Here is a 23,372-nt window from a genome sequence, read left to right as displayed (position 1 = left end):
CTGAATATGTCATCCACCAGTGGACGCAGTCAAGAAATAGTTTAGCAAATACCCTCCCATTACACTTTGTTTTTTGTACACACATTATGTGCAAATTAGATATAGCATGCTAATCAGTGGGCTTTAGTGGTGCTGGCAGCTAACTGGCTGCTGGCTGTAGCTTCAAATTGATCAGAGAGATATGAGATTGCTGTCATCAATAAGCAAACTATTCCTTCAGGTATCTATAGTCTTAATTCAGCTATGACAATTTAAAAGATCATAATTTGCAAAAAAAAATAAAAATAAAAATCCTAGATGAGAAGCATCTTCTGTGATATATGACCATATGTTGAAGCAGTCTCAGTCAGATTTAAATGTGTGTGAGTAACTGATGAACACAAACATGCCCACAAACGCACACATGCATGCCTGCGGTTCGTTTTAACGACTGTAATCAAATGTAATCAAAGCGATCCGTCTGTCTGCTATCCTGTCTACTCTCTGGGACGACAGCAGGCTCAAGCCATGTGCTTACAGCTCACACTACATGCAGGGAATGGCTCTTTGAATGTGTTGCCTCCACTTCAGGCCCCACACTGCAGCGGAGCTGTTTGCTCCCAGCTGGAGGAGGAAGCTAAATAAACTGGTCCAGCTGTCCCAAATAGAGTCACTTGGACTCACTCTAATTCCCCTAAATGGAATATTGTTTTGCATTGTTTAAAAGAAAGACATGAATTGTTTAAATATTTAATTGCATCCTGCCTAGACGTGTATCCATTAAAGGGAAAAATCCCCCCTTGAGCACTGTTTAAAAAACAGCTATTGGGAATGTACATTGCTTGTTTATTTCATGGCTTACTGGTGTATTTCTCCCTCCTAAGTGGGAATTTTTGGCCTGATGACAGTTGGACAGTTAAAAGCATTGACAGATATGAATGTTTCACTCTGCACCAAATTTAATGGCCATCCATCTAATAGTTGCTGAGATATTTCAGTGTGGATTAAAGTGGTGGAATGATCGACTGACATTGCCATCACCACAACCACTTAGCTAGAGTCACAAAAAAACAAAACATTGTATCTGCCCCATAAATCAATAAAGGGACATATGAGTGTAACCAGAGTTCATCGGTGTGATGTCAGATCTGCAGCTGATTGTCTTGAGTTGATGATTGACAGCAGCTGTCTCCCTTCAGAACCAATGACCAGCTGGTGGCTTTCCTGTCCAAGTACCGTAACATGAACTTCATCAAATCTCACGGCAGAGACAATGCACGGTAAGCGAGAGAGAGACAGTCGGTCACTCTCTGTGTCTCTTGATCACAGTTTCTCTCTCTTTTTCTTTGATGTTATTTTTTGTAAGCAAATAAATTGTCTTGAGTTCAATGCAGACTTTTGAACAAAATGTAAAGATATTATTGCCATTCCCATGAGGAAATGGTTTATTAAAAACAATTGTAGTTTAATTGAGATTTTAGTAGTGGTTTGCACTTATTTAGACGGTGTTTTAATATCTAGTTAACTGCAATATCAGGTACAAGTTGAATTATCGAGAAAGTGTTATTACCCTTGTGCCTTTAATTCTTCTAATTTGCTTTTTAGATTCAATGTACAAGTAGACCTGCAATGGATTAGCCAATTAGTTGATTAACACAAAAATTAGTCAGTAAAAATGCCCCAAAATTACAGATTATTAGGTTAATCCAGTAAAAGGACACAAGATGTTAGGACATCTTTTCTTTTCTACGTCTTTCTTGCTAAAGCAATTTATTTATTATTATTATCATCATTATTATTATTTATTGATTTATTTAAGTGCTGAAACTTTAGTCTTTTTTTTTGGTTGAAAATCAGGTTTGGTCACAAGAGCACTTCAGGGATCAGTAACTGATCACTGGCTGAATAGTTAGCTTGTCTTCACTAATTAACTTATAGAGATGCAGTGCATATGTCTCTTTACAGTTTGGAAGTAAATCTGTCTCAGCTGAAAGTATTTATACAGTATGTCAGTTTGCGTAATCAGCTAAACACTGGATGACTGTGTGTCTTCTCAGTTTCATCCGTAAACAGGGTCTGGACCGTCTCTTCTACGAGTGTGACACCCACATGTGGCGTCTTGGGGACCGCAAGATCCCAGAGGGCATTGCGGTGGACGGAGGCTCCGATTGGTTCCTGCTAAACCGGCCCTTTGTGGACTATGTGGTCAACTCCCAAGACGAGCTGGTCAGCAGCATGAAGCGCTTCTACGCCTACACACTGCTGCCTGCTGAGGTAACGCACTCGCACACACGTAGTCAAGTAACCCTTCAGACTCAAGATACAAATACAGCGCATGTATCTGCTGGTGTTCCCTAGAGGAGGACATGATTATCAACAGCATAATCCATCTTGTAATGGATTTGTCATCTACGAGGACATTTACTTAATGACAGTTTTGAGGTACTTGTTTATTACTTGAGAATTTCTCTTATGCTACTTTATACTTCTACTCCACTACATCTCAGAGGGAAGTGTTTACTTTTTACTCTAAAATAAACTGGTGTATTACTTTGCAAATTGTGATGGATCTTTTGTTCTATTTTTAATTCTAAATTCTAATTTTTAAATTTTTTTTTTTTCAACTTTTACTAGACTAGGAAATTCTCTCTTTATCGAGAGTGTCCTGGCCAAGCACTTTGAGCACCGCAAGCCAAGTGCCATATAGTTCCATTATACTGTAGAGAAGGCAGACCTCTCTATAGCTGATATCCCCAACACTCTGCAACTCACAACAAAAACAATCTAGATAAATAGTAAATGGTGCCACAGGTAGAATGAGAAATATGTATTTTATATTTAGGGGTGAGCTGTCCCTTAGGACAACCTAAGAACGGTCTAAAACCATAAAAATAACTCAGTCCTATGTCTTATTTTGTTTGTAGATAAGATATTTTATTGAGATTGGAAGATGTGTATAAACTTGTCTGTCTCCCTGTGCTCGCCTCCACCTCCAGTCGTTTTTCCACACCGTGCTGGAGAACAGCGCACATTGTGAGACCATGGTGGACAACAACCTGAGGCTCACCAACTGGAACCGCAAACTGGGGTGTAAATGCCAGTACAAGCATATTGTGGACTGGTGTGGCTGTTCACCCAACGACTTCAAGCCCTCTGACCTTCCACGCTTCCAGGTGAGAAAAGATTTTCTGGGCCAACTGGCCAAGTTTTTAGAGACTTTTGAATATTTCACAAAATCTGAATATTATTATTGGATATATGCATACTGAAAGAATCAGGCATGTGTTTGCCTGCTCGAGCACTTACACAAATGTATCAGGTCGGGTGAAATTCTGTCACCAGGCTACTGACCAAGATTAAGGGCCACTATACTAGTGGTGCTGCTCTGCATCACTAGTATAGTGGCATTTGTCTGAGGCACACTGACCTGTGACTTGTGAAGTGTTAACAGCGAAACGCACTATAAGTAATTTGGCAGAGGTATATTATTATATATAAGACATTATTGTTATCCTGTTTTTAGCATTGTTAGCCTGTAGGGGATCAGGGGATGAGTGTGCATTTGAGTGAGTATGTGTTTCTGTCTGTTTGCGACTTATTTTGAAAACTACTGGACCAATCTGCCTCATATTTTGTGTGCATACGTATGACTGTATGCTTAAAGACCTCTTGTGGTTATTCATAATTGTCGATGACTGCTGACTCCTCACTCCCCTTATCCAGCAAGTCAGAGGCTGATAATCAGCTTAGCAAACAACAACAAGCCTTATCGTCTGTTGCAGGACATATTTTGGCCTTTATCACATTACATAGCAGAGATCAGAGCAGAGCTGCTGTCCAACTTCCCTTTTAATGAGATGCTGTGTGCATTTACGCACTAAGAGCAGCGTAGCTTCATTGATTATTTTGGAAGCTAAATGTTTAGTTCTGTTTCCTCTGTCAAGTTTAGAGCTACTGTGTTTTAGTTTTGCTGATTAAATGTCCCACAATATTTTCTGTCGTGGCGTTACTGCTCTTACTGCATTACTCTCAGGAGAAAACTGCTCACTTTTCCTATTTGCCGAATTCGCCATGTAAATAGCAATGCGGCAGGTAGAGGCGAACCTTGTTTTTTGAGGGACTAAACACAACGGCTTTGCCCTTTTTGCCTTACTTTGCATCCAGATTATGTAACATATAGCCAAAGTGGAGTTGGACAAACCCTAAATGCACTTGTGCCACGCACTTCAGACAGTGTGATATAGATTAAATTGGGCGCTATATATAACAGATGTGGTTTCAACTTCTCAGTAATCACAAAGCTTTACATGAAAGAACATTTTTTGGATTTTTTTTTTTTTTGTATCAAACATGATCATGTGGCAGCCATATAATGAGTGGTAGAAAACATCTATAGAGATAAAAGTCATCGTGTTCAGTCTCTCTGAACTGTCCAACCTTCCTTCTCAGGGCCTCGGTGGCCTGAGACCAGAATAACTTCGTATTCACAAATTAGCAGTGCTGCTTTTACTTACGGCAGGCGGTCTTTGGCTCCCTGTAACGACAGACCTTAAGACAGCGTCTGTGGTCGAGCTACTGATGGTTTCTATATGAAGAGCTGATCCTGGAAACAGCTGTACACTTGAGGCAGCTGATATTTTTAGAGCTTTGTAGCTAGCTGCCGCTGAGGTTTGTAAGGTTGTCATTATCATAATGCTGGGTTTTGCCAACTAGAAAGACTGAGTCCTGAATTTAAGGGTCAGGGACACACTGTACAGTATCTACAGTACTATACACACACTTTTTTTCCCTATATGTAACCAGTTGAGACTCTTTTAGATTCGAACTCTTATAAACTGGAGACCTGATTTTTAAAAAGGAAGATTTTTTTTTTTATTGTTCTTGAGAAAAAGGATCAGCAACATCCAACAGACAGTACAGAGTCAAGATCCAGTTAAAGTTACATAAACCAAAAAGTGAGGAGAAGTGCAACTTACTGCTAAAAGGATCAGACAATCGAGAGAAAATGAATCTGCAATAATTTCAATAATCAATAAATCATAATTCACCAAGCAAATTTCCCAGTTCCAGCTTCTTTAATGTTGAAGGGTTTGTTGCCTTTCTCTGTTTTATATGATTGTAAAGTTATTGGAACAGTTAATTTGAAGAAGTCACATTGGGCTCTGGGAGATTATGAAATGCATCCTTCAGTTACTCATCTTCCTGTTTTGTTTTGTTTTTAAAGCAAAAAATGCCAGTTTTTTTAAATGGTTCCAGCTTCTCTAATGTCAATATTTACTGGTCCTCTACAAGCGTAAAGTCGGACGTATTTCTGGGCTGTTAGTGTTTAAAACAAGCAGTTTGAATAACTTGGGCTTTAGGAACTTGTGATCAGCATTTGTCACTATTTTCTGTTCTTTTATCGACCAAATGATCCATCAGTAATAAAATGATTGCTTGTTACAGCCCTAATATTAGTATAATGAGCCTTTAAAATCTATATATATCTCATATCTTTGTGAATTTGGGGTTTTGGACTGTTATACCTTTTTAAATCGAAGTAGTTGAAAGACAAATCAATAATGAAAAAACTATTGCTCTAGCGTAAATTAAAAAATGAACTAAAACAACCAAAAAGAGAAAAAGTAAAATCCACAGTAGAATACTCACAGGGTTAAAATCTGTTCAGTCTTGACTTAATAAAGCTTCAACTGCTCCAACAGTAGAGCAGCTGCTTGAATCATATTTGGCTGACCTCCTTTAGGGAGAGTAAAGAACATACAGTAAAGGCACTTTTATATAATTTCCCTGTGATCTTCAGATGAAGGAAACAAAAATCCCTCCTGACCCTGTAACTAGTGGTTGCCACAGTTGTCTTTAGCTGTGTAAGGACACAGATCGTAAGGTAACAGCCCCAGAATAACCACACAGATAAAACTGTGTTGCTGAATAAAGAGCTCCGCTGCAGCCTGGGCAGTCCGCATGGCTCTCATTATGTTGGGGTTTCCTGGCTCGCTGGTGCAGCCGGGGCCCACCAAGAGCTGGTTTGGTGAGGTCACACCCTCCTGATGACATCATAAACCACGCCCTTCTTTCTTCCAGACTGGACCACATGACAAAGTGTGTGTGTCTATGATTTCACTTGTCCTTACTTTGGTTTTCCATAGAAGGTTGTCAGATAGATTTTGTCTGTTCCCATACGTAAAGAGTCTTTGAGTGTTTTATGTATATATAATACTGTTAATCTTGATCACTGATACATCAGAGAGCCTTTTCAAAAAACAGGATGACATTTTTTTCTTTATTAAAAAACATAATCTTTGCAGTAGTACACATACTGTATTTTAACACGTCTTTAAGATAAATGCATAACAGGCCAAAAATGTCCTTCTTGATCAGTCCTATGGTGGCTCTAAGAGCTCAGCGCACTGCAAATCAAGAAAACACATGCAAATGAAGTAACGTCTTCACCAACTTGACAACAAAAAGTGCCATGAGAAGCTAACAACACAACAGAAACTGTTTCCAAAAGACACTAAAAAGTTATGCACACAGCACACAAGGTTTTTTGGGTCCATGAACGCAGTACAGGCGGAATTCTTCATTAGCTTATTTTTCCCTCAGCAGCAGTTTGTAGAGCTTTGTGTCACCAGGTAATAATATAATAATTGATCAGTCGGTCTGATCAGAGTTGATCAGATCAGATCAATGCATGAGAGGAGTAGCTGTCTGTGAGTGACAGCTAACTTTTAGACCCAGTGCAATGAATGCTTAAGTTTCACTTTGACTGTGCCTTAAGTTCTGCTGCTCTGTCTGTGCCCAGAGTATATGCTGCGGTGTGAGAGTGTGGAACAATGAATAACCGAATGGTGTATATATTCCAACAGTGCTCCTAATGACTGGTCCAGCTCCAAAAACATAAATTCAAAAAGTGGCAGCAGATGGTTTAATTATGGCAGGCCACCGCAAATAAATGAATGAGTGGGAAACCCTGAATAAGCAAAACGCTAAGACAGGCTAGCAGCACATATCTGTTATGTTATCTGAAACATGCCATCACAATTAAAAAGAAATCAAAACTCATAACATTTAGATCATTCTCCAACACCGATTGATAGCCGACAAGCCAAAGAGCTGGTTCCTGTAAAGCAGGGCAGGTCTTTGTTCAGCAAAAGTAGCATTTGTATACATTCAGAAAGCTATACCCTAAGTGGCTAGCTAGCTAACCCTACACTTTTCAGAGTTTGATTTTGGTTTTGGAACAGGGGAGAAAAGTTTATCTCCCTCCAACTTCTCTGAATAACAGGTATCATTACTACATGTGCCCCAGGTACAATGTTTCGCTCAAAATCCATAAAACCTGTGGAACATTAAGGGACTCTGACACAATTGGACAAGAGTCTATGGAGCACAGCCGTGCAGTTGTCGGCCCCCCTGTCAGAGCTGGCAGATGCTCTGCTAGTCTACGCTTGAGAGGCGGGACTTAGTGAAGGGTCAGTTTGCAGTTCCTTGAGCTCTCAGGGCCACCGTACAGTCACATTAAAGTTTGTCAAACTGTGTTGGCCATAGACTCACTCTGTGTGTGTGTGTGTGTGTGTGTGTGTGTTTTGGGTTTAATATAAGATGAATAAAAACTCAAGCCGTAGCTTTTCCTCTGTTGAATATAAATAGTTTGGGTATGATGAACATAGGGGAAGGTCACTCATTACAGTGACTGTTAACACATGTGTAAAGCTGCATACAAAGTTTGTCTGTTTTTGGCTCAAACAGTGAGTTGTACTGAACACGTAGAGAGAACCAGCCCGGTAGACCGTCAGCAGCTGTCCTTTTGCAGAACTCACTGGCCTGTCTTTGACACCGTCTTCCTCACTGTTTTCTCCCACTACAACAGTTAGTGACAAGGTACTTAGGAGCATTTAACCCCCAACTGCAGCAGTGGAAAGGCCCAGTGGCATCAGTAGCAGACTGGCTCTGAATCAGCCCGTAATCTGTGTTAATGAACAGCATTTAGGTACAGTTTTACAGTAGTTCTATTCTACTTGAATGTCTACAATGCATCAAGCTCTGATGCTGCTTATTTTCAGTTTTCTTTGATTCAGATCCGATTAACACAAGTGGTCATGCAAGTATGTTAGATGTAAACGCAGAATAGTGAATAAGCATGTTTCATAAACTCCTCAGGCAAAGAGTCACCTACCACGCTGGCTGCTGGACTCTCAACATGACCCATATTTGCCAAGGTGCAAAAGTTTGTTTACCACTCTTAGGTTAAAACCATAAGTCTGCATTATAAATGAGAATAGTCCTGCTTGAAGATTGCTTGCTTGCTTATTGTTTATAAGGACTGTAAAGTGGTCAAAGCAAATTTATTTCTGGTTCAAAGTATTGTTGTATGGAATGTGATCAAAATATTACATTAGAGCCAATCATTAAAAGAGAACCAGTAAAATGTTGTTGAACTATACATTGATGTTGAAATCAAATGCACCACACTAACAGAAGAGGCATTCAAAAAGACATTTTAAAATTATGGAAATATTTGCTCCTATTAATGGCAGTAGGATATTTGATAATATATAGGGATTGTTTGTATATACGGCAATTTAGAGGGTGTGATAATACTTGTCCTGCTGTTTGTTTGTTTGATTACATGATGGTCATTATCCTCAGCCCGGAGACACAGTTGGAAATATGTAGTGACACTTTGAAACAAACTGGTTGATCTTTCCAGCCTGTAATTTTTTTATATTTTGAAGTGAAGCATTAAAACTGTCAGAACTGCTTCCTGGAGATTTGTCTTGCATTTTTACTCTTTGCTTTACATAAACTGTAACTCAGTGATTTCACAGCTGGAAAAATAGAAATGAATGTCACTAAAACCTGAATGTTAATGTGTTGCATGAGTTTATTTCTCACTCTTGGGATGTCTCTCATTTTAACAAAGGGTGTGTTTTAACTTGTTAATCTTATTTTCTCTTACTTTGTTTCATGATTTTAAAACTTTTCCTTTGTGGGTTATACATTTCTGCCTTATTTATATATTGCTTTCTCTATATTTTGACAAATTTAATGCCTCTGCTCAAGTGAAAGCTGTGGCCCAAGGGATTATGTTTTCAGCTTGTCTGTCTATAGCTTGCATCCATTATCCAACTGCCCCATAATCAAGCACTCCTTGAGGGAATTTTTCAAAATTTGGCAAAAATGTTCACTTAGACGCAACAATGAACTGATTAGTTTTTGGTAATCATAGGTCAAAGGTCTCTGTGACCTTGTTTGTCTCATTCTGGTGAACATGATATCTCAAGAACACCTTGAGTGAAATTCCCCCAATTTTTTCAAGGATTAACTGGTTAGATTTTGGTGGTCAAAGGTCAAGGTCACTGTGACCTTGCGTCCAACTCATTTCATGAGCGCAAACAGGCAGACACCATAATGTTCTGCAAAAACACTTTGCTGGCCATTACTCAACATCTTATCTCAAGAACAGAAGGGGAGACATTTGGTCAGATACTGAATTGATGACATTAATCTTGGGTGTCCACCTTGAAACTGTGCTAATGGTATAGATCTTCCGTGCTGCCGGGAGGAAGATGTACATGTTTTCACAGACATGGATGTAAACTGTAAGTGCAACTTGACATGTTCGCAGAGGCATACAACTGCATGGTGGTAATTCTAGTTTATACTGGTTGGTCAGGGTTGATTACACAATAATCATCCCTTGTTGTCTCCTTCTGTCTTTTCTGACCACAGCAAGCGTCCAGACCGACCTTCTTTGCCAGAAAGTTTGAGGCCAGCGTCAGTCAGGAGATCATCAACCAGCTGGACTCCTACCTGTTCGGATCGTACGACTCAGGCACCCTGGGCCTCCATGCCTACTGGGAGAACATCTATGAGGAGGAGACAGATGGCCTTGCCAGCCTATCAGACTCCATGCTCAGCCACTACCATGCCTTCAGTCGCATGGGACTGTCCCGCGCTGCCAGCTCACTACAAGGCCACCCCAATGACAACAGCTGCAGGTATAAACATCCAGATGTGGATTTATTGGGAGGTGGATGTGATGTGGCAGAGTCAGCCTTGCAGTCAGTTAAGTGAAGGTCAAGCAGAAAATCCAAAACCCATTTTGTGTTTGTGTTGGCTGAGCCATATAATCACCAATCCCAGTTAAAAGTGCATAATACTGACACTGATCTTTGGTTTATATACAATCACTGTCCAGCTCTATATCTAGAAGACTGAAATGGTGTTTTGAGACACTATGCTTTCACACTGAATCTGTTCGGTTAATTTCAAACAAACACTTGGGGTCCTTGGTATGGCTCGATTCCAAGAGATTTCTGGTGCAGTTTGTTTGATATGTGAAAGCAAAGCGGGCAAATAACATGATTTAGTAATGGTAGATAGGTGGTTTTAGCAAAAGTTCAAATGAAAAACTGCTTTTAAATCCACCTACTTATTGTGAATTGTTTAGGAAGCAACATCATCTTGATTATTAATTATCATATTTATGAACTCAGAGAATATATATAAACACTTACGGTTCAGTGAAGTGCAGCATCACTTGGTGTCAGTTACCAGAAATTTGATTTCTCACGTGGATCCATCAGTCTATCAGTCAGTGAGTTACCTGTCTGTGAATGTGACTTCATGTTTACGGATTGTTTGTAATTAGTCAATGTGAACAGGAAACAGACCAGGACTAAAAGGCAACAATGGATAATTTTTCAGTTGGTTTGGACCAAATGAAGCAAACTAAAGATGCAAGAACAACAGACTATGCTGGAATTGTAAAGCCAATATCGGCCTCTTGTACAGTCTGCATCTGTCACCAGTGTAATGGGGTCCTTTGTATAGTCATCCCATCCTTGGGTCAGGAAATTTAGGCTGAGAGAGAAACTGCACAATTAGGGGGAAGCGAGGAGGACTGGCAGATGAAATGTGTCTTTCCACTAAACTCACCACCACTGGTGTTTGTGTGTGTTTGTGAGTCCAAATTAAATATAAAGATAACGGCAGCTTGTCCTGGGGTACAATCAGGCTACAGTGTCTGCACAGACTGGATTTTTCCGGCTGTGTGTGTGTGTGTGTGTGTGTGTGTGTGAGTGTGAGTGTGAGTGTGTGTGTGTGTGCGTGTGTGGGGTGGAGACCCACAGTAGGTACAAGGAGGTACTTGTTGGAGTTCGGGTGGGGATTGGTGGCTAGAATGGGTGGGGGCAGCATTATGGGAAGTGTGTGTGAAGGGGGAGATGAGGGGGGAGTTAAAACAGGACTAGTCTGTTCCCTTTAACCTGTGATTTCAGTCAAGCTACATCTCAGACCACATACACACACTAATGTGGATACATTTGAAACATGGTTCCATCAACATAAGTACTTTGACAGTTTCCTTGCAGATTTTGGTACGCCCCTAAATCCAAAACAAGAGAACAGTGAAATTTCTTCTTCCTCTTTTGTTTTGGAAAATTGTGCATTGCTGCCATTAACTTGTAAGCAGTGTATTTGTATGGAGTTGACACTTCAACAAACAGAGTCTGTTACTGCTTTTCTCCCATTTAGTCTTATGTGACTCACTGTTATCACTCATTTTATGTTTCCACACAGCTGATGCGTATTAAATTTTGTAGCTTGTTTTCAGTATGTATATTTTTCCAAAGGGGTTGTATGTTGTATGATTTTTTTGACAACATACTATATATATTTGCATATACTATGCTATACTATGCCTTTTTTAATGACATTTATATGATTTACGACATACTAAACTGTGACATAAAGGTACGTAGTTACATTCCACCACTGGGTGTAGCAATAAAATCCTCTGGCAGTAACAGAAATTACACAAACATTGTTGACACGCTTATGACATATGCCTGCAAGTTAGCTCACTACAAGTGTGTGAAGCATCCATGTTTTAGAATTTGTAGCTTCTTTACAGCAGCATCCATATTTGAAGCATTGTCAACTGTCATGGCTACACATGAGTCTGGACAGACATGGATGTAAACTGTAACTGCAACTTGACTGGTATGCAGAGGCATACAACTCCGAGGCAGTAATACTAGGTGTTTTTTTAATCCTTCCTCTGAACACTGAGTTTCTTTCTTAAAGGGGCAAAAAGCGAAATCGTTTCACCGCTAAGTTTGCTGTTGTGCACTGCCTGTAGACCAAAACAAAGTGTGTCATGAGCCACACCTCCCTCTACCTCTGCTCTCCACCCCCCACCCCACTCGCCTCATCTAAACTTATGTTTAGCAGTTAGGGATGTCTTTCACTCACTCTCGGTCTCTGCTGTGTTTAGCTATTCCCCTGCCTACTTCAATGATGATGGTACCTGTAATAAATGTAATATATTTGCTGAGATGGAGGCGAGGCTCAGTGAATAGAAGAGCTGGTAGAAGCGCTCCATAGCTATAAGTTACTCCATTGGCTGGTGGCAGCCGACTCGGCTAGAGCCATCGCCGGATCCTGGCTAGTGCTAACACTGGGAGCTAACGCTAACGCTAACGTTCCTACTCTTCTCTGTGAGTGAGAGCAATGTTACATTTTACAATGCTAATTGTAAATGTTAGCTGGGCTGCCGGACTACTCACCTAACACGATCGTAAGGCCTGACCCATTGCTGCGGCCGAGCCGCTAATAACTCAAGCTCCGGACATTAACCCATGCTACGATTGTAACATTAAATTTAATTGAATCGACACAGCCACATGTGCCTAACGTTACTGTAACACTAATTAAAACAGACATTTTACTTTGTGTTGTTACTGGATGTTACCTGTCCAGGAGAAGAAGAGCTAGCTCTGAGTCAAATTGTAGCCCCTTTAGCTCTCACAGTGCTCTCCACCTTGCAAATGCAAGGCCAATGTTAATCTGGGTTCTGTCCCTGTCTTTATCTGACAACTTCTTTGCCAACGACCGTTGTTTCTTTAGAGGTAATGTCGGATCCTGGTCGTCTTCAGGTGAACGTTTTGTTATGCTCTGCGCCATTTCGCTTCGAAAATACGCGCTGCCATTGCTCACTGGCTGTAGCCTTTTATAGGGAGGGAGGGCCAAGGGCTCCGAGATGAGGGAGGAGGCGGCGATTCACATGAACGTACATGAACGTGCAGCCGGACCGGCTTGTAAACAAGGGGCTGGAGATCAACACAGAGAGAGGGTGTGTGACGTCATGCTATACTCCAGATGAAATTACACGTCTAGTTCTTCACATAGCAATTTTTTAATTCCTTCAATCTAGAAATGATGAATTTCTGCTTATTGCCCCTTTAACTGGAACATCCACTCCAGAAAGTTTTCTAATACGTTTCTTAGGATTTTCCACCACTGCTTCCACTATACTCGTAGCTCTGCTCCATTGTTATGGTCTCTTCCCACTTACTGCTACCTTTAGCTTTGGCTGGTTGATGAAAAACACATCACTTTGTTGTGCCAGAATGGGAAAGTCACTCAGTCGACAGATGACGGCTTGACAGCTCATTGACAACTGTCCAAAGTTGCAATGATGGATGACAACGCATTTAACCGATGACCAGTCAAATATTAATAATAGGAATATTCATTGTTTAAGTGAACAAAATAATCATAAATATTACAAACAACAAAAGGACATAACTATAGAAATAACAATGAGAGAACTGCAGTGAGAACATTGCAAAGTTACAACAGCAGAGCTCTCTGGGTTGATCTCTGTCTCTGGAGAACTCAATGAGTGGCGTTTGTTTCATCTCCAAGGTAACAGATATAAAAGCAAGAGGGTCAAAGTTCAGTGCGCAATGTTATGAAGAGGTAGTATGTCCCGATTGTGCGCATAATGCATGCAACCGTACATACTTTTTAAGGGCAGATGAAGTACATACTAAAAGTATGCAATTTGGAACAAACTCAGAGTTTCCCTGGTGGCATGAGACATCTGACTTTGACTCTTTCACATTTTGTGAACTCCAGGGGCTTGAACATAACGAATGCTCATTTATATGTAAAAGTCCCACACTCCAGCTTTAACTTTTAATGGATGAAAGTATCCATTATATTGCGATATTGTCTGTCTACTTTGTAAGATGTACTGTTTCACTGCTCTGCATCAGCAACTGAAATTCCTGTGTACATTGTACATTTGGTGAATACAGCAGTTCTGATTCTGAAGTTTAGTATGTATGCGTCTCCCTCAGGTATGTGGCCATGAGCCACCCAGTGTCAGTCCACGTCTACTTCCTGTCAGACCAGTTCCAGGGCTACCTGGTGCGTCATGTGGCCACTAACCGAGCCTCCACCCAGCTGGAGAGCCTGGAGACCTGGGTGACACCCAAAGACCACTTCACCCTAGCCAGCCCACCCCACACCACCAACAGGCTGCAGCACGTCCAGGTCAGACACACACTAACACATACACACGCTAATATATTCATATTTACTTGGACCACATAGACCCACATGTTCAGCATGTCTATATTGTTCAGCTGCTTGTTTATATGTACATTTTTAATTTCATGCACACTGTTGCTGTAATGTGGAAAATATTTATGTCAGATTTTCTTTTTGGGCTCAAAAAGAAAATTGAAAGCCTTTTGTTTTACGTTTCAATGGGGACTGTACTGGACCCCGACAGTGGGGTGATGAGTAATACTTAAAATTGAACAAAAACATTTTAATTAATTCTAAAATTATCCGAAGGCCAATGTTATAAATCATTTTTAAGCAGCTATTGCCAGATACAGCTAAGAGGACTGATACACTGTGCACCCCTGCAATCTGAGAGTCAGAGTGATCCTGACACGCTCCCTGTCTTTCAGGTTGGGGCAGACTGGGATCCTAAGGAGCGTCTCTTCAGGAACTGGGGGGGTCTCTTGGGGCCCAAGGATGAGCCGGTAGCTGTGCAACGCTGGAGCAGAAGCCAGAGCAACCTAACGGCCACTGTGGTGTGGATCGATCCCACCAACGTCATTGCTGCCACTTACGACATCCTGGTGGACGCCTCGGCTGAGGTCACTCACTACCGACCGCCACTCACCTCGCCGCTGAGGCCTGGCTTGTGGACACTGAGGGTGCTGCACCACTGGAACCCACTGGGCCAAACCACCTTCATCGTGGCACCACTCGAGTTCCACCGACAGCAGCCTTTACAGCAAGGTGAGCAATCCAACATCGTCACTGTGTTTACATGCCCACAAGAAAATAGATAACTGTAGGAAATCAGGTAAGGACAGTACAGATCACACAGAACTGGAGTTGTACATTGAATAGAGATGTCTTCCAGCACAGTATATGTAGTTAGGAGTATCCTGAGCCGGACACATTTTAATGGATGTGTGAATGTGAAAAATTAATTGAATGCACCAGTGATCAAAATAATTAAAGCTATTCAGTTTCATAGTATCAAATGAGGACTTTGAGTATTTTAAGTAGCTCGTGAATGATTTTGATTTAGTAGCATAGACCTGCTATTTCAGTGTGTCAGATATATATTCAATCAATGCATATAGATTTATTCAGCTCAGAGAGCTTTTTGATGAAAAACTAAAATCTTATGACAGGGTCCACTAACTTTGTGGACTTACATGTGAACACTGCTTCCATATTACTACTATTTTGTTCAAAGAGTCAGTAAAATATTACTCATTTGACACAAAGTTTAAGCATCAACCTGCAGAAACTCTCATGGAAACACCAGTTGGAGTGATATTCAACAGCTTTAGAGGGGTCACTGAAGTTTGTATGTCAGTGGCAGATCTAATTCCTAAATTACACTCACACACACACACAGCAGAAGCCCTCCTGTCACAGCCGTCAACACCATGCATACTCATATTTATAGTGTCAGTATCCAGTCACTCACTCACGCACACACAGGGTCACCTCTATCTGAATTAGCCTCCCCTGTTTGATTTGTTTGACCTCCTCGGGCCTCTGTGTGTGTGTGTGTGTGTGTGTGTGTGTGTGTGTGTGTGTGTGTGTGTGTACAGGGGATAACTGCAGAACTCTAAGTAAAGCCTGGTATATGAATAGACAGTGAGAGGTTTTATTGGCTAGTGTTATAAAGTGAAGGTGGCATGTGACGTGATCTGATCGGAGTGTGTGTTTGTGACATTGTGTTTTTACAGGAGTATCCAGGCACTCTGTAAAAGGTGCCTGCATATTAAAATGCAGCATACATGATACAGTAAATCTGATCTTTGAATAACCCAAAACGTACCGCTGATATTTCCAGAAGACACTTCAAACCATCTGGATCATCCATCTTAGAAGACAAGCAAAATATTGATACATTGTTTAGTATGAATACAAAAAAATTACCAAAAAATATACATATAAAACTAAGCAATACAGCTGCCATTATGGACTTGAAAAAAAGGGTGAAAATCATTTTCACTTTCTATGGATTTTTTTAAAGATTGCTGGTGAACCTTGGCACTCCGTATGTAATTCCATGACTCGGTCACATAGAATATATAGAATAGAATTTTCAGCACAAACCTTGGGAGAGTTACAGCAGTTTGCATTTTCTAAGGTATTTTCATCATCTGTCTGATTGGATGAGAACATTTTTAATGTTTCCATCCAGTGTGCCCACATGTCTGTAGAAATACTGCATTAAACTTGAAAACTGGATGCTCAACATGAAATTTGATGGTAGTTCAGTTTTTGGTGAATGCCTAAAAAGTTTATGTTGAAGTTGGAGAAGGGAAAAAGGTTTCCCTAATCCACCTTCTTCATCATTCTTGTTTTCTTTCCCCCATCTTTTTCCTCCCTCTCCTAACATCTGGCCCTGGGATCCAGAGGACGGGCTACGGTTGCACAGCGGCCCAGCTAGAAACTCCTATATGGAGCAGAGTTTCCACGGCCTGAACCCGGTGTTGCGGCTGCCAGTGAGCCTAGGCGCTGTGGAGGAGGCTGAGGCCAACGCTGGGCTGACAGGGGCACCTCTGCGTCGCTGGCTGGACGGGCTGTTGGAGGGCCACTGGTCGGCTGCAGATGTCTGCTCAATGGGACCCAGCGTCTGTCCTGTCATGCAGCGCTGTCGTCTCACTGCCTGGAGCTCCGCCAGCCCTGACACCAAGTCTGAACTGACACCGCCCAGAGAGGACGGACGCATCAGGTAGCAGACAGACAGACTGAGGGAAGATGAGAGGAACAAATGAAGGAAGACACGGGGCTAATGTCCTGTTTGTTTCTGATATTTATTTATTTAAAGTTTGTGCAACATGTGTGAAAGGAAATGGATGAAACTTTGGCGGCAGTGACGGGAAGAAGAGAAACAAACTCAAACAGTGGGGAAGTCTTCTCCTTCAGTCCTCATTCAGTCTACTGCTCAAAGCCGTGTGTGTGTGTGTGTGAGAGAGAGAGCAAGAGAGAGAGAGGATAAGTGTGTGTTGAAGCGTTGTGCCAGAAGAACTCTATACCTCTTTTTGTGCGTGTTTTCCTGGGTTAAGGTGTGTGTGTTCAGATGCTGAAAACACACCTGGTTGCTCATTCTTAGGCCCATTATTGCGAAAAACATTCATCACGGCTTAGTTAGGTCTCAATGTCCTCATTTTAAATTTCCTAATTATGTTTTTATAGTGATCATACTTACTGTTTTCAGACTTTTATTCCAAGATGACCATTTAATTCAAAGGTTTAGTCTTCCTAGTCATAGGACTGAAAGAAAGTGAACACAAGAACCTCAAGTTTCAACTCTGCTCAGGCATGAGGTGAAGCTGAATTAGGATGATTTTGGATGATGTACAGGCACTTGCTGAAGACAGGTGACACAAGTTTGTATTCTTTTTAAAATTCAAATTAAGAGTCAACAGTAATGCTTTGACTTATTGTCAAGGCTTTTTTCAGCCCCAAATGTTACCATGTACAATAATAAGCTTAAAATTTATTAAAAACTATTTTGTGAAGATCAAACTATTATCTTAAGATGACAAAATTAAGATTAGAGCTATCTGTGGGGGCCTACTGAACTTATTTTTGCTTTGACGGTCCAATGGCTGAAACATGAATTAAAACATGAATACGGCTGATAATTTAAGTCCTCATCACCAAAATATAATGTTTGAGTTCTTGAGATAATGGTGCACTTAAATCTTGGGGTAACAGGCCTGAAACACCAGATAGTAACACTATTTGTGTCCTTGAGATGACAAAATTCTTCAGCTGTGATCCAGATATAATGAGCCTTAGAAAATCATTAGCAACTATGGATATTCTCATACAGAGCCAGGTAGGTGCCAGGGGGGAATTCTGTTACATTTTTCACGCAAATTACTAAATTTCTGTTTACATACATATTTCTTTTTTACTATATTGGGTTAGCCTCATGTCTGATGTTAAAAACAGCAGAGACCACAGTTAACATTTCCTCTCTAACAACAGTCAGTGTTTGTTTCTTTTAACTATGAAGATGATTTTTTTTTTTCGCTACTACTGGAAAAACACTGTTTAACTGTTAGTGGTGGAGTAAGTACTCAGATCCTTTACTTAAGTAAATTTTCTATTACCAAAAAAAAAAAAAACCACCATTAGAAGTATTCATTATGTTCAGTTAAAGGTCCAGTGTGTAAGATTTAGGGGGATTTAGTGGCATTTAGTTGTGAGGCCTGTAGATTACAACCAGCTGAAACTTCTCCAGTTAAGATTTCCTTCAGTGTTAATTTTTCAGGAGGTTTCTACTGGAAGCCAAATTATCGATTATCCATAACGTTCTTCCACTTGGAAAAACAACAACAGATTCAGTAATGTTAACCTGTAAAAACACAGAATAAAACAGATTTATGTTACTAAATTAGTGTTTTTCCAAAAACTGCTCATCCTAGAGGGGCTGCTAACTACATTGGCCGATGCAAAAGTGAGGATGGCCCTATCTAGAGCCAGTCTTGGTTTGTCTGTTCTGGGCAACTGTAGAGACATGGTGATGCAGCACTGTGGACGCCACACACATGGACCTGCTCCCTATGTAGATATAACTGGCTCAGCATGATTCTTATTATTCTTATTTTCAGGTGATTATACAAAGAAAACAAATTTTATTATATTCCTTTTCAGCCAATATATCACCTAAGTCCTACACACCAGACCTTCAAAGCACAGAAGTGTTACTAAGCAAAGTGCCAATTTTGTAGAAAGGCCCCTTTTAATGTTTGTCTTGATATTGGATATGGTAGGCATAGGATGAGCTGCGTCTTAATAAACTGTCCTATGTTTGTCTTCTTGTCAGGTGCAAAAGTCAGAGAAGGAGTCTTCCTTTGCTACATTTTGATATTACATATATAATAATAATGGGTTTATTACTGGTGGAAACAGCATGTTAACATGTAGTTGATCAAGGTGGAGCTAATTTTACTACTCTATCTACTTTATATACTGTCGACAGGTTGTTAAATCTAGCTACTGTACATTTATGTAAAATATGAATCTGCAAAGTAACCAATAACTATAGCTGTGGATAGGTGTAGTGAAGGAAAAAATTATTTGTTTTCAAGGTACTTTAAAATTGTACTTGAGTAAAGGTACTTGGTTACTCTCCACCACTCACACACCACCTGTTCAGAACTAGTTGAAACTTTTCTCCCCTGACACTGAGCAGCTCTGTATTCTGCTGTTTGTTATATTCTGTGCCATGTCTGAATCCTTCAGACTTGAAGTGTGAGACGTCCGCTATGCTGGAACCTCAGAAAAGATTCACCTTCTCTTTTATTTCACTTTACACACATTTGTCATCTGCTCTTGCTGTAGAAACTGATGTAACTGTGTCAATGCTTCAACAGCTACGCAAGTAATTTATTCAGAAGTTTATATAAAACATTTTCTTTTATTTTCATTTTTTCCTTCTTTTTTAGTCAGTGACTAATATTTGATATGCTGATATTTGCAGCGGGTGAGATTTGTTTTTGGTTTTTTTAGACAAAACGTCTGCCTTTGTTTCTAAAGGCCTTCCGGTGTTTGTCAGGACTGATGGTAAATGTTTGTGTCGGTCACTTTTGGGACTGGCCTCCTCTCCTCTGCCTTTTGACTCATCTGCTCTCATTTCAACTACTTTACAGCTACAAGTTTATTACGACCACGGAGCTGAGGTACAGCTACATATTTTAAACTATAGGATGATGTTCCGACTGGACGTTTGTGAGTCTGTCAGCAACAGTTACAATATTTTGTATTAAGTGGTCTTTCAGTCCTTTTTAACATAACCGTTTATTCTCTAAAATAAAATATATTTTGCAAAAAATACATAATTGCAAATGCTTATCAGCAGATACAAGAGCGAGGCCTTAGAAAAGTATTTTGTACTCTATGCACCAAGACCCAAAAGGTATTTAATTTTTTAATATGGCACTACATAAAAGCAGAAAATCTTATTTATGGAGATTTAAACTGAAGAAGGTTGATTATTACATAAATTGATAATATTCTGTGAAACCAGTCAGCACGTTGTTTCAGAGCTTGACATTTATAAGTGTTTGAAAAAATGTAGACATCGCTGCAACAGTGATTCAATATTTCTGTGTTAAATTCATATCGCAATGACCCCAACAAGTTGATGGGCAAAAATTAAATCTGTGTACAACTTTTCATAGTTTGTATATTTATCTGAATAATCATATTCTAATCCTTCCATACTAATCATTACTTATACATGCATATATTATTTAATCTGACTTTCCTATGAGTTGAGTTTGATGTAGCAGGTGAGGAGGCAGAGAGGAGGAGGCCACCCGAGACATTTAGATGCACCTTCAGATTTCCATGCTGCTCAGTGACTGACTTTGTGCCAAGACATAAAATATTCATAGCAAGTCTGGGCTGCACCAGTAGGGATAAAGGTTACAGTGTGTGGTTTTTAAGACCAGAGCAAAACAGGTTTATTAACATTCTTAAGAGGGCTTTGCTAATGGTTTTCTGGTGGTGGGACATTGATTCAACATGTTAAGAATTTTAGTGAGAAACACTAAACGTAAACAAGACTGTTTAATCAATTCACAAAGACAACTCCACTTCATGTCTAAAATCAGTGCAATAGTTAAACCTGTTAACTAACATTTTAATTTGGATTAAAAAAAAAAAACAATCATATTCTGCTCATAAGTGGATATAATTTAAGATCAATTTGCATCAAAAGGGTTTTGGGCTAATATTGACAGCCCCTTTAAGGCAATAGTTAATCACTTTGAGAATGACTAAGAGTTGGCTGCTCAGATTGATCCCAATCCCATGTCTGTGCAGTAAAAAATGAAGCCGCAGCAGCAGCAAGTCTGCCCAACAGCACCTCCAAAGCTCACTGGTTAACTTAAGAAAGTCACTGCAACTAGCCAAAAATTGTCCAGCACATAGCGAAATCTGTGAACCCCAATCTCAGTTTTTGTAAGAATAAGCTGCTTCCCCCTGCTTCTAGTCTTTATGCTAAGATAAGATAATCTACAGACAGAGTGGTGTTGATCTTATCAAATTCTCAATAAAGCGAACCAGTGTTCTAAAATGGTGGAAATATTACTTAATTACTTTTAATTCTGTGCCAAGCGTAACATTAACCATTTATTTATCCAATTGTGATTTGAAAGCAAACTAGTAGAAAGTAATATTAAATTAACAAATCTTAATCCTTGCTGGTGCAATCCATCCTCACTTAGTTATATTTTCATTACTATAAAAACTAATATTTAATATTTTTTTTATTATTATTCCAGTGTGTGTAGTTGCCATATGACAATATTATTGGGACCAAAACTGGAAAGTAGTGGGGGGCTTTCTTAGAATTAACTGTCAGCACTTAAAGGACATGAACAGTACGTCGTATTTATTCTAGAAAAGATTAACTATTATACATATAATTTATGATTTGAAATGATGGATGTATGCTGCAGATGTTACCAGATATTTGTGGTTGTGGATCAGCACAGTGTCAATGAGTTTAACGCTGAAAGAGCCAGTCTCTGTTAGACTGTACCAACAATACAGTAGTGTACAGGATCGTCGTTTACTGCCACTGGATTAAGGATTAATAAGGTTGTAAGAGATACAGTCAGGGTATTTTTAACCCTTTGATTTCATATCCAAACAAACATTAACAAAAATATAATTATAATTAAATTTCTAAATCCATAGCCTATAAACAACAATGAATTCTGAATAGTTGTATGTGGTGTGACGGATAAACAGGCTGTTAAGATGTTCTCCACACAGACTGTAAATCAAACTAAAGGAAGTCAAGTCTTATTGATGTGCTGAAATCAAATGGTTAAAACCTGACTAGGGACAAAACTACATTTAAGTTGTACATGTTTTTAGTTTTGATTTAATTTAGTTCGTCTAGTTTAAGTCTTGCATCATTCATTTCAGACAAATTCTTAGATTTAAAAAGATTTTTATTATTAGGTTTTATCATTATTGTTATAACTATGGACGCGTGCAGCTTTCATGATTTGATCCATACATACAGTCATTTTTAAAAAATATTTTTGTATGTCAGCAGTCATTTCGGCATAATGTCAGTCTCCAAAAAAGTCCCAGAAATTAAAACACTTTAGAGAAAATTACAAAAAAAAAAATAAAGAAAAAGAAATTAATTTTTTTTCTGTTCCTGCTTGATGTTGATGTGAAAATTAAGAGCCATTTTATGTCTGATGGGTATTTTTCATATGATGAGTGAGTCGATTGTTAATCAGTATTTTGCGAAATACTCAAAAGACTATGTACAGTTTTTAAGTTAATGACATAGAAAGGTACGGCTCTTTGGAGTGCTGGGATGATGGTGCCACAAAGATCATGTGACTGTTTTTCAGAGATTTCTCTGGTGTGAAAGACAAAGATGTTGATAAAGTCTTCAGATTCTGGAAGAAAATTCCAGCTGAGAGGTTTTTTCTTTGCATACTTTTTATTTTTGCCTCACACTTTAATGCTGTTTGTTTCTTTTATATCCAGTACCAAACAAACCTGTTTTGTTTGTTTTCAGTGCCATCTCTGAAGTATTGCCTTTTTGTTTTATTATTTTCTTGCTTTTCGTGATCGTTCTCTCTCTCTCTGGGAGTAGTGCTGTGCCTTAGCTGTACTCCTGTTTTAGGAAACCCTCTCTGAAAGCATCAAAAACTGTCTCAAGTGTCCAAAAACAAAAACGAATTGTTGTGAATGCCTTATAAATGACCTTAGCGGTTTTGAAGTACAATTTTTGAAAATAAAACTGAATCTCCCTTTATTCTTTGCCTGTGCAGTTTATTTCACACTCTTGTATGAACAGGTACTGCTGAGGGCATCAGTGGCTCCCGGTAAAATTAAGTATAAATTTGGAGTTTCTAAAGGAACTGTGGACCGCAACTACAATAAGTTTACAATAAGGAACTGTCAGCTCAATGAAATAAACTATCCGTTGACTCACTGACCACAACACTAAGTCAGGCCTCTGCCTGGTACAAACTATTTCCTGGGGAACAACAAGCTTT

At 39.6% G+C, this 23,372-nt stretch overlaps 1 protein-coding gene across 1 annotated transcript in view; it reads left to right on the top strand.

Moving 5' to 3' along the window:
• The window catches only part of LOC125879665 (xylosyltransferase 1-like), a 47,128-nt gene extending 24,023 nt beyond the window's left edge, over window positions 1-23,105 (top strand). Inside the window, exons 5-11 of the mRNA XM_049561634.1 lie at window positions 1,179-1,259; window positions 2,037-2,253; window positions 2,976-3,152; window positions 9,712-9,980; window positions 14,130-14,325; window positions 14,751-15,087; window positions 16,735-23,105. Of these exons, the coding sequence (XP_049417591.1) occupies window positions 1,179-1,259; window positions 2,037-2,253; window positions 2,976-3,152; window positions 9,712-9,980; window positions 14,130-14,325; window positions 14,751-15,087; window positions 16,735-17,057 (1,600 nt within the window). The 3' untranslated portion in view covers window positions 17,058-23,105. The remainder of the gene's footprint in view (window positions 1-1,178; window positions 1,260-2,036; window positions 2,254-2,975; window positions 3,153-9,711; window positions 9,981-14,129; window positions 14,326-14,750; window positions 15,088-16,734) is intronic.
• Window positions 23,106-23,372: the final 267 nt, after the last annotated feature.

This window comes from Epinephelus fuscoguttatus, linkage group LG19 (assembly GCF_011397635.1).
Source record: "Epinephelus fuscoguttatus linkage group LG19, E.fuscoguttatus.final_Chr_v1".
NCBI lineage: Eukaryota > Metazoa > Chordata > Actinopteri > Perciformes > Serranidae > Epinephelus > Epinephelus fuscoguttatus.
The sequence above is the reverse complement of the archived record's forward strand: the minus strand, read 5'-3'. Positions and strand labels throughout refer to the sequence as shown.